General features: G+C 36.0%; 1 protein-coding gene across 1 annotated transcript in view; it reads right to left on the bottom strand.

The window, feature by feature from the left end:
• Positions 1-2598: 2598 nt before the first annotated feature.
• LOC124637181 (protein unc-13 homolog A) overlaps positions 2599-12350 on the bottom strand; it is a 52753-nt gene continuing 43001 nt past the window's right edge. The window contains exons 14-28 of the mRNA XM_047173538.1: positions 12081-12239; positions 11185-11310; positions 10701-10868; positions 10427-10540; positions 9958-10125; positions 9454-9675; positions 9053-9219; positions 8557-8698; positions 8226-8357; positions 7902-8045; positions 7276-7495; positions 6940-7038; positions 6435-6597; positions 6032-6158; positions 2599-5915 (exon numbers count right to left, since the gene is read on the bottom strand). Of these exons, the coding sequence (XP_047029494.1) occupies positions 5742-5915; positions 6032-6158; positions 6435-6597; positions 6940-7038; positions 7276-7495; positions 7902-8045; positions 8226-8357; positions 8557-8698; positions 9053-9219; positions 9454-9675; positions 9958-10125; positions 10427-10540; positions 10701-10868; positions 11185-11310; positions 12081-12239 (2325 nt within the window). The 3' untranslated portion in view covers positions 2599-5741. The remainder of the gene's footprint in view (positions 5916-6031; positions 6159-6434; positions 6598-6939; positions 7039-7275; positions 7496-7901; positions 8046-8225; positions 8358-8556; positions 8699-9052; positions 9220-9453; positions 9676-9957; positions 10126-10426; positions 10541-10700; positions 10869-11184; positions 11311-12080; positions 12240-12350) is intronic.

Raw genomic sequence — 12350 nt, 5'->3', positions numbered from 1 at the left:
CCTTAAAGACTGCACTTTAACGATGCGTTTACAATGACTAAGAAGTCTTGTCACTCTTGTGACTCGATGGGTCCCCTTAACCTTTTTTGTTTTTCCTTGTTCCATTCATGCGTATGCGTCACTGAATATCACGACGGTACAATTACGAAGGTGAAGTCAAGATGAAAGGCCCAACCACAATACTCAATTAAAGCGCGAATTGAGTTGAGTGAGAATAATAATAATTGTTACACTGAAACCCTCAAACAATGTGGTCAAATCTAGTGGAAGTATTTTCAGGAAACAAGTAATGACGTAACAAACTCGCCAGCTCGTTAATGAGATGTCAGCATTATGGCCAGCCAAAGTCTGTCTTCATGACGGATGGTACTGCCCTTATTCCAATTTTATTTAGGATCTGCACAGCATGTTTCCTTCTACCATACTTCTTCTGTTTAGCGTCATCTCGCAAGTAACTCTTTTCTAGCCATGTCGACTTTCACATAATCCATTAGTTTCTTTGGTCGTCCCAATCCACACAATCACAACATGGTTCTCATTTCTCCTCTTATAAAGCCATACTATTACAGCCGGTTTCCATGTAGCTTTTCGGTTACCAGCCTGAGTCTGATTTTACCTTTCATTCTAATCAAAAACGACTTGTGATTTTTTTTTTAAGTTTAAAAAAATCTGATTCTTCGTTTCACTCTTCCCTGAGATTAGAGATATTGTATAATATCCCATCCAAATAAAATTATTGTCAGAACCGCGATATCAAGTTATAAACAAATTTAACAAATAAACACATCATTAAACCCACATTACTGTAATGTATTTAAATGACCAATTCGATGATATATAAACGGCTGTTATGACTACAGTGACAGTTGAGTCATTTTACAAACAAATTAATTCCTTGGTCATGTGATTTAGTCATGTGGACTGGCGCCCTCACATCCTATGTCTGATGATGTTGAGGGTCAAAGAATATAACAGAAATCAGTATTGGTATAAATTTTTTGTCCAGCGAAAGCGAGTGGACCATATTTTGTGTGTAAATGCACACAAAATTGCACAGACTGAGTGCTCCTGAAGTTACACATATGTAGGTACAAAGGCAATGTGCTTGTGCATTATACACACACGAGTGTGACTCACCTGCCTTTGCGAGATTAACCATTCTACACCACTGCTTATGCGTACTAATGATACTTTTTGGATTACTAACACAAAACTTTATTGTATTCCTTCTTACTTCAAAAGACATAATATATAAGACATATAAAACAGAATCATTATTTGGAACTGTCAGTTTTCTTCACTTTGTCTATTGTATCACTATCTGTAATATGTGGGTATGACAGTTCGTATGTACATTTTTGTGTAAGTACAAATAATTAAATAACTTTTTTAGTGTTGGAATAACTTACTGTTTCTTTTTTCCATGTTGGAATAATTTTCTGTTGGTCGGTATATTAATACCAAAATGAGCTAATTACCTGAAGAATTTCACGGCGTGTTCATAAAAACAAACACGCGCCCACGTTCCATCGATGCGATGATTTCATCTTCCTAAATTAAACCAAATATCTCTTTGAGTGCTATTTGTGTTACGTTTCATATAATAATACTAGGTTTTTCTCGTAGTTTCACCTGCACAAAGAGGAATAGCATATTGGATATTGCTAACAACAGTCAAAAATCGATTCAGGGAAACTATGTATATACTCCTTAAAATGTCACAAACTTATCATCTATATAATATTGGTTTCTTACTACTATAAAGCAAAAAAATCTCGAAGACCGATTCGAAAAATTATTTAAATGGTAGATAGCCCTTTTAAAACGGAAGGCTGTAACCTTTATTACGTACGTGAACTATTTCCTACAGGAGACGGGTGAAACCGCTGGTGGAGGCTAGTATTTAAACAATATATTATTTATTATTATTTACAGGAAGCTGAAGCCGGAGCTTCAGATATAAACAAACAAATACCGATATGATTTCTAGCCCATACATCTTGTTTTTATGGCCTTTTAGTCCAAAATAGTTTGTTTTAGACGCAAATAAATTTATTTTGGGATTAAAATAATATTTGTGAGATATAAAACTGTGGCGGTTTGTTTATATTTAGGAATTGATAGAAAAATCGAATACTTGTATGAATATTATATAATAGGTTTTTGAATAGGCAATCCTTCGTTGCTCCATTGATCGCCTAGCGCGACTGCTGTGCACGAGATCTCATGTTTGTTTTACGGGTCGGGGCGAAATCCTGTTGTGGGTTTTAGAGACTCACAAAGCAGCCTGGGGTCTGGAAATTGGTCTAATAATAATAATAATCGTGTGGGGAGGGGTGGGAAGGCATAAACAGAATAAAATAATCAGGCTAACCTAACCCATCGGTCCTGTTCGTGATCTCTCTCCGGTCGTGTCAGATTGCCATCCCATCAGACTATGAGAGTGAAGGAATAGTGAGTGTACCTGTGTCTGCGCAAATTTTCAATTTCCTATAAGAGAACAGCCGTTGTGGTCGTCGGCTAGGACGATGTCAATAGGCATTTAAAGTTTCTGAGAAAAAATAGCCAATGTGACGGGTATAATGAAACGAAACGAAATATATTTGAAATACGGATATTTATTTATTTTTTCATAAAAATTCTAAATTCAATAATGTGTTTAAACATGTAACATTTACATATATGCATTTATACAAAGATGTATGCAATGTTAGTGATATTTAATACTAAAATTGGAGCGTAACAGACTTACAATGAACAGATGCATGTGACGATCACATTATACTTATAAAATAATATTTACCAAGTATTGTCAAATGGTAAAGGTTTATGTGTCAATACGTTTGTTAGTTATTATATATTTTGATGAGATTATAATGAATACTGTGCGCTTTTCTTTTATACTAGCTCGAATCGCAATATCTTCATAAACAGTGTAACTGGTTTAACTTTGATCAATACACAAATACTTTTAAATTAAATGAAAGTAATACTGATATACCTTGGTTTATGTAGATATCACACGATCCCATCGATATAGTGGCTTCCCTTCTCATACGGTGGAAGTACGAACTGCAACTATTTACAGATGTATGATCCAATAATGATTTGGTTATAATGAAATGTTTATTCAAAATAACACAATCAAATAATCTATTTATGAGCGTCACTATATTTTCCCAAAACATTTTTGAAAAGCTCTATTCAACGCAGTAATGCGCAGGCAATTGTTATTGTTTATTATTATTTTATCGTGGACAAAGAATGTATTTTATCTAATTCAATTATTTTTATTATTTGAGAAGTTTATTGCGCACATTATTACATTGAATAGAATAATTTATTTGATTATTTTAATAACAAAATAAAAGATTATTTTTTGTTGTCAATTTTCTATTACGCTATAGTTATACAGATTCAGTCAACGCGGAAATGTAAATTAGAAATAATAAAAGTATTTTCTATATATTATAAGACGAGTAAATATATAATTAATTAATATATATTATTGAGATTTGGACTAGACAAACCACATTCTCTATCTACAGATATGTAATCCATGATAAATGCTAATATTTAGAAAATCTATGTCCCGTGTCAATTAGTGATGTGCCTATCTACACATCGTGTGCATTTTCAACGTCATCAAACATTAATTACAAGTAGACTTCTTAAATAACTTTAAAGTTTTCAGAAAATTTCATAAAAAAATCTTACACTTGTCAAAAATACCGGTTACAAAAGGGGAAATCTTTCGCTGTAGATAATAAAAAAGTTAAGATAGGATTAAAAAAATAAGAATTATTTTTCGGTGCACAAAAACTCGACAATGATTACATTAATGCTATTGAAAATGTACACACATTTAAATGTATTTATGTGACAACTTTCAAACGTGTTTGAGTTTTGGACTGTGATATTTTTTTAAGTATATATTTTAATTATTATGTTAATAAATCAACGATTCGTTATTGTTATTCACCACAATATAGCCTTAACAAATTATTTTTGAGCACTGGGGCCTTAACTTGGAAGGTTTTACTATAAATAACAAAACGTTCATTAAAATACCTGAATGAATAACACAATTACATAAAAACAGTCTCGAACTAACAAAAATGGAATGAAATATTACAAATACAATGTTTTTTAATAAATAACAAAAAAACATTTGACTAATAACAAATAACATCGGATTAAACAGGTAAACACGACAGTTACGATGTTACGTCATCTTTATAACAATATCACAATTTTCAATAATATACAAAAAGACATTGGAGATTTAGATTACACTTCAAAGAGGCCAAGCTTATTAAAGTAATAGCAAATATTGTGATATACACATATTTTAACATATACTTATTGTTATGTACATGTCTGTAATAAATATGGATCACATAGATGTAATATAGGTCACTCAAAACGGGACACGTAAAATAATTATTTATTATTTTATAAAAGATGACAATACCGCATATTTTTATCCATTTTGTTACGCGATACTTTTTGAAGTAACTCTTGTATTTTTACAGACAAGTCATTTTGTTCGGAGTGTTTCATCGGAGAATTCATCCATGGTATTTTTGTCAAAACTGCATGACGTACCAAGAGCAAGAAATAAATAAAAACAGATCATTTCCTCTACAGATTCAGTTTATTTATCGCGGAAGCCATTAGTATTAAACGTTGCGTTTGAATAAAGATATTATGGTTTAAGATAATTTGTAACTACATAGTTCTATATTTACGTACAGACGTCAAAAAGCATCGCGTAAAGGATTTCAAGAACAAACGACGGCTATTACTATATTAATTCCATTTTATATAACACTCATCACCTAAACGATCATGCTTTATGTATTCGCATAGTTCTATTCACCACGCATTTACCAAAATTAAAATAATAGAATCGCATTCCTCGTCACACTCAGGAAACATCCTTAACACTTTTACACGTACCGACTCGACAGAAGCAATGGAACCAACAAACAAAGGAAATAATTTACATAAGGCCATATAATTTACTGTACACGTATAACGAGTAGATGATTAATTAGATAAATAATTATGTTGCATTTTAATATTAATGTTTAAGGATTAATTTCATCCGTATTTACGACAGTTTGGTCCATATAAATATTATTACATAAATCGTGGGTCAACGATGCGTTCGCGAATTTAGGTACCCAGCAATAGTGGTTCGGGCAGCCTAGAAGGAACTGCTAAACGATAAGTAATGTAAGGAGCAAAGAGAACAAACACGATAACGGAGCGTTGGAGGCAAAATAAATTATTGATGTGGATTGAAAGTTCAAGGTGTCTCTTGAGATGAGAATGCAGGAGCTGGATGCCTAAGTCGCGTACGCCGCGGCGCCCGGCCGCCTACGGTCAGTCTTTTCTGCTAATGTTTACGAATTTGTGCAAAATATTCTACTATCCGCGTAACTTAACAAAGATAAATTTTATTTACAAAAAACGTATCGCCGTCGATATTGTACGAAACAAAACGAACGAGCACTGACCGGGAGCCGCCAGAGCGCCGCATGTCACTTCCTTACTCCGTTGCAGTGGCTTCGTCTCTTTCGTGCGCATCGAGCAGAACATGCTTCTGTCCTGCTTGCGCACTGTAAACTGATTTGAAATACTTAGGGACCTCACAACCGGATCTGTCAGTCCAGTCGCAGTCTTGGAGTTGATGGGTTGTGTGTGGTGTGGCACGAGGTGTGTATCTACACGCCTCACGCGGGCCCTTGTGCTCCGGCCGGCGCTTCTGTCCTCATCTCAGACTTGAGCTTGACAAACTCCCGAGCGACTTCATCGTTGTGCCTTTGGGACAATATCCTAAGTATCGTCCAGCCTGTCTCGTCCATCTTGATGCGGGTGCCCAAAGGCAGCCAGCACGCGATGGCACCCTGGAAATGATCAGTAGCTAATAAAATAACTGCTTTACAAAACTGTGAATTTGGAGCTGATAGATTTGATGTCCACAGTCTCTTTAGATAATTCAATACTAAAAACGATGTCTTACCTGCTCAACAATTTCGGTCATACGCATGATAGCGACGCCGACGAGCCTGTCTTCACGCGCGAAGCAGTAGTCCCGAACACACACGTGCAGCTCGAACAGATCCAGCTGTTCTGTGTTGCTGACCATGCTGAAAACAACGAATGAAAATTGAATGGTGAAAGTGAGAATAACATAACATTGGTGCCTGCTAAGAAAAATAAGAGAGTTAAGGAGTTTTTAGTAATTACGTACGAGTTGTAGTAAAATTATGAAGATAATATGCTAGAGGAAACAGTGAAAAAAGAGAATGATAACGCAGCAACTAATATAATAATATTGAAAAGATCTTTAAACCATTGACGTCCATGACGATCAGTAGTGGACGTTATTTGGCTGATATGATGATGATAATAATTGAACTTACAAATGGAAAGTTTCGTTGAACTTGGGACTCCAGTTGTTGCTCTTGGACTTGGTGGCAAACTTCCTCTTCTTCTCCGCGAGATGAGGGCCGATGAGGTTAACCTCGATGAACGGACGGAACATGCCGCTTTGGATCACCCATTTCAGATCGTTTGCTGCTACCACTGAAACGTAAAAATGATACATATTAAAGATGAGTTAGATAGATATTGAATTATTGTACACCACAATTAACCACATAGTCAATTAAAAACACGAAGAGACGTACCATTGGCTGTCATACGATAAATAAATAAATGAATAAAAAGTAATTTCTTCCAGAAAACCTTTGATTGGATTTTACCTGGATCAGATATAAATAATTATCTGAAAATTGGAGTTGTAAGCTTCAAGTCTTAAAGAAAGTTGTGATATTCTATTGAGTTTTTATTATGACATGACAATATCATTGTAAGATTTACAAAATGGATATAGTAGACGATCTTTATTGCTAACTTAATAATTACCTTTCACAGTGATCTTATGCTCGCCAGTGTTCGGATGAGTGAAGAGATCCACTTGTAACGACACCTCACCCACGCTGCCCTCTTCCACCACTGCAGCGTCTCAAGAGGACAAGAAAATCATATTATAGCACAAAATCAGATAATAAGGAACTATGAAAAATAGATGACATTAAAAAAAATAATTTAGAGCAAAAGAATTTTGATACACAACAGCAATAAAATATCTTTGTATCCTTCAAACAGGGTTTAGCGAGCTCTAACGAACGTCAAGTCCATGCTGCATTAATTAAACGATTAGTTTTGTTATGAACTTGGTATGAAACATAAGATTTTTACCTTGATTCTGCTGACAGCTCACAAAAGTCCTGATGAGCGTGTCAGTAGTCTGTGTGTACAAACTGAGAGCATATCTCAAGGACTGCAGTTCTGGACTCTTCTCTAGGAAAGCCTTTTTCAATCCATTGCCTCCAGCGTGGAAGTATAGCTTGATGGTGTCCAGAGCCGCGTCTAGGACTCCACATTGTTTTGGTGTCAAGCTCTTCTCGGCTGATAGGTGCTGTGTTGATGAAAATATTGGTTTAATATTTAACAAAAGAAGCTCCCCTATTTCGAAAAATCTCTCAGCAAGAGCCCGCTCGCTTGGAAAAAGTCAGTTGAAGAGTCATACAGCTTAGAACAGTTGGAACATTCAAATTGTTTGGTAATTACACTGATTAATTAAGTTATTAATTAATATAACCATTCTTTTGCAAGTCACTGATTATTTTCTGATGCTTATATTTCTAAATCGCTGACTTCATATTGAATCTATCTACTCTTAGGCCAGGTTATTAAACTTTAAGAGCATATAGGAAGTGGTAAATGGCGGGCGTTTTGGGAGCTGTCTTTTGATGACTTTCAAAAAGTGCTGATTTCTAGCCTACTTTGAATAAATGACTTTTATCCTTATTTATGTGGCTTACCTCTTTCGATATATCCATGACGCCGGACAGCGCATGCTTGACATCCTGCTTGCCCACCGTGCTCTTGAACAACTGCGTCATATCCTCGATCTTCGCATTAGCAGCCAAGTTCTTAGCGTTGTTCGTCAAGTTCTTCAGCATCATCTGCATCGAAGATTACATTTGAAAAATAATGTTAAGACAGAGGACTTACTTTATTATTTGAAAAAGTTTATTTTAATTAAAGCATGCTAGCTTTATACTTTTATCTCGTCAGTGTTAGAACCTAAGGATTATATGATTAGAAGCAAAATGTGTTCGACCGTGTGCAACTATGTGTCTTACCGTTTTATCAGTCATAGGCGGAAGCACAACAGTCTTTTCTAATATCTTCATCACAATCTTCCACAATTCCTTTAGTAGTCGTTTGAGAACAGTCTTTTCACAGGATTCAGCGTACATTGTGAGAGAGCCGTCCTGCAAATTAAAGAAAACATTTAACAGAGATGAGAATAAAATTCTACAAGCATGTGTCAAACTGTTTTCAGCCTATTTATTTCATTACAATCAAATTATTCTTTACCATACTATGGCACCTTTAGTCTGTGTCCAGAACGGTACTTTTTAATGTGTTCTTTATCATAAAACAACAAAGTGCAATCAATTCCTTCCTTACCAAGATATCCATGAGCGGCCTCAACACTTCATCAGCCTCGTGATGGGCAGGCGGCTGCTGCTGTCCAGGCGCACCTCCTCCTCCCACCTTCTGCAGTAACTCGCCCAGCTCCTTCACACTCGCTGTTATACGGGACTCCAAACTGTGGGGGTAAATAGGTCATGGTTATCATTTGATAAATGAAGCTTGTTGAATTGTCTCTTCTTTGGAGATAAGCATTTCAGCATTGAGATATTTATGGCAACAAGAAAAACTAAAGTTGGGTCCACACGATAACAAATTCACACAGACTTACATAGAATTTTGTCTGCGACAAAAGTCAAGTCCTGTATAAAGTCTGAGCCAATGATAAGTCTGCACAAACTTCATGGCATTATATTTCCAGTCAGACTTTAGATTCGAGATTTTGATTGTATTGTGTAGACCCATCATAACATTGGCTGTATAACTTGTTTGTTTCTGACGACCTTAGCATCAAAACCTGTGATTAAATTACCTGATAGCAAACATAGACGCCAAATCATCTAACGTCCCGTTCAATCTATTCTGCAGATCTTTAAGAATATCGGCAGCGTCCCTCTCAAGTTTAGTGCCTCCCATAGCTTCGAACATCTTCTCCAACTGAACCCGCAGTTGTTGAATGTTGTTCATGAGGATGCAGGCCTGAAAATATATTTAAGATTGGGAGCAATTAAAATATTTATATCGCTCAGCTGCATATCTATTCAGCTATATAAGAAACTATCATTCAGAACATTGTATTGGAAATTTTATGCATGCATTACTAATGTCATGAGTGTCCTATGAATGACCTATAAGTGTCTTATTAATGACCAGCAAAGTTTGGATATGATTCTAAACAGAAATAGTATTCATCAGCATCAAAATGCTACTTACCACCCGTTCCTCCTTCAGATGTTCAGGGAACTCCTTCTTCACGATGTCAGCGTATGCTATGAGGACCTTAACGATGGTCTTTGCGAATCTCTTCATATACCGCTTCCAGATCTCAGGGTCGGGACACTCAAGCTTGGAGACCACGTCGAAGCACTGTGTTAGTTGTGTAAACACATCTACCACGGAGCAACTGAAGAGGGCGTGCTCGCTCGATTTTTGGAACTGAAAAAATATATTATTGAGAAGGGATAACATTATAATGTTTCAATTAAAGTAAATAAACTATATAATTCCTTTGATGCAGGATACGAATAAAATGTTGATTACTAACAGTGGAGTCCACCAGAAGAAGAATAAGAACTTGTGAAACAGAAAAGAGATGAGTGGACCAAGCCTTATAGACAATTATTATGACTTCCTTAAATACTAAGTTTAGGTTGATGATGATTGTCATAGTTGTAAGAGGCTTTCATTCCCAAATTCAGTTTGAGCAATATTACTCACCCCATCTTTCTTATCTCTGTTGAAGGCACCGTTCAGATACTCTAAGGATACGTCATCATTCTCATTGAGCCACTGCATGACGAAGGGTTCGAACCAGGCTGGGTACTCGGGAACAGCTCCGCAATATGGAGGAACGTCTTTCACATAGTTTGTGTGAAGCCATTTCACCTGGAATACGAAAAATTAACAATTTTAATGCTTGACTTCGTATGATGGTATCTTTTGGTTAAAAATGGTATTTTGTCTAAAACTCAGCGTATGGTGTGTTAAATAAATACTTGCAAAGTTTGTTAAAACCAGGAATTCTCGAGTTTAAGATTTTGCTAAACTAAAGCTGGTATAAATATGTATATCTGTGTATAAGAAGCGGAAGACATATTGCGCCGACCCCAAATGAAATTGGGAACAGGGCAGGAGGAAGAAGAAGACATTATGATTGTTCAGTACTAGGATAGTTTATTTTTCTTACCTTAAAGTGTAGGTTCATGTAGGCGGAAGACTTGCAAAGACGATGTTGTTCATGCTCCTCTAAGGCATACTTCATATCGACTGCAAATAGCGACCACATCGTCGCTGCCGATAGCTGCAGAAAAAAAACACGGATATGTATGAGAGCAATCAGTAATATAAAGTAGATTATGTACTACTTTGCTGAGTAATACTAAATTCACATTATCATGCGTAAAGCCCATACCAACCATATGGAATATACCTTACCTAATTTTGCTTAATTATGGACTTACCTGACCAATATTCAACTCCTGAGGGAACTGGTTGAGGACAGGAGCATAGCTGTTCCTGTCCTCTTCTATCACAGATACGATGAGAGCAATAAGCTTGTGCCAGAAGTCTACTGAATCCAACTGTGGCCCATGGTCTGAAGGGTCTCGCTTAGCTTCGTTGGGATCCACCTGGAATTAACAAATATATTTTAGAATATCATCTTGTTAACTTTGATGTCATTGCTTTGGTAACCCTCTATACTCTATACCAAATGATTTATCAACTTCAGAATTGGTGACTGCGTGACATGGTTACCAATCCAAAATATCTGAGAAAGGATTATATACTTCCTGAACTATAACATCTTGCCAAAGTAGACAAGAGGAAAGAAGTAAATAATAGAGATAGGCCCTGCCAACGACAGACTTAACCGACTCTTACCACATAATATAGGCATCAGCAGTAAGTTATTTAAGAAAGATAACGAATGATTTAATGAATTACCTGAAACTCTCTGTTGTACAGCTCATAACAATTCTCGAATAGAAACTGATATGTTGATCTAAGGCATGCCTTCACGCAGTCTTTGACCACAGTGCTGGCGCGGGGTGGACTGCTTAGTTCTTGAACCTGGAAAAAGTAGCAAAAATAGTTTAGTTTCCAAAGTATATGGATATTTTGAGGAATGTAGGTTTTAACACTCTAAGGTCTTTTGGAATCTCCAATTGTTTGAGTTTTGGGTTTGCCAAATACTAAGTACAGAACTTTGAGTCGCTAAATACAAAATCTTCCGTGGTTTGTTGTGAATTGATTTTAATGCTACATCCAAGTATCTCACATAGCTCTTTCATACAAAAACAAAAGGCACATACATATACACAAGCTCTAGTACCGATGAATATTTATGACGAAATATTGAACATCAACAAGGTCGACGAAAGGTAAACAATGTACATAAATGAAGGTCGATACACAGAATTGACTATAATATGTATACCAAATAATAATAGGGTTAGGCATAAATTAGAGGCAATTACGGTTTTCAAGAAAAATACCGAATTGAAACTGCTAGATTAGCTCCTACATTATTAATGAAGTCATAAACAACAATGCTCTTTATTAAGACCTTTTTATATCTGTACATAAGAATCTGATTGTTTTGTTGACCTTCTACAATGGAACTTTTTTAAAGGACGAATTGAATTCAGCACACTGCTTTATAAGCTCCAGATTTAAGTGATGGAGTGTTTTTAGATATGTCATTACCTGTGACAAGTGTATACAATATAATATCTGGACACATTGCACACACGGTCGGACAGCCCCGTGGTAAGCTTGTGTTATGGGTGCTAACACAACTGATAAACTTTCTACATTTCCTTCAGCAAGTAAGGTCTTACCTTCATCCTAAAGAACGTGATGCTGGTAAGTAGATCGACGGTAGACTTGAGATCCATCAGCTTCTCAGCACTGGACGCGGGGAAGTTGTTGCGGTACATCGACAGGTCTATCCTCAGAGAGTTGTGCAGCTGATCCAGGAGCTTCACGAATTTCTCTTTCTGTGAAGATAATTTTAAATTTTTGAGTACTAATATCTTTTAATTTGAATGATCATTGAAAACAATATGATCGTCATGCTTTTGATTTTATGTTCGTCAAGTCTAATTTTG

The sequence above is a fragment of the Helicoverpa zea genome, chromosome 15 (genome assembly GCF_022581195.2).
Source record: "Helicoverpa zea isolate HzStark_Cry1AcR chromosome 15, ilHelZeax1.1, whole genome shotgun sequence".
NCBI lineage: Eukaryota > Metazoa > Arthropoda > Insecta > Lepidoptera > Noctuidae > Helicoverpa > Helicoverpa zea.
This window is presented reverse-complemented; position numbering and strand designations above follow the sequence as displayed.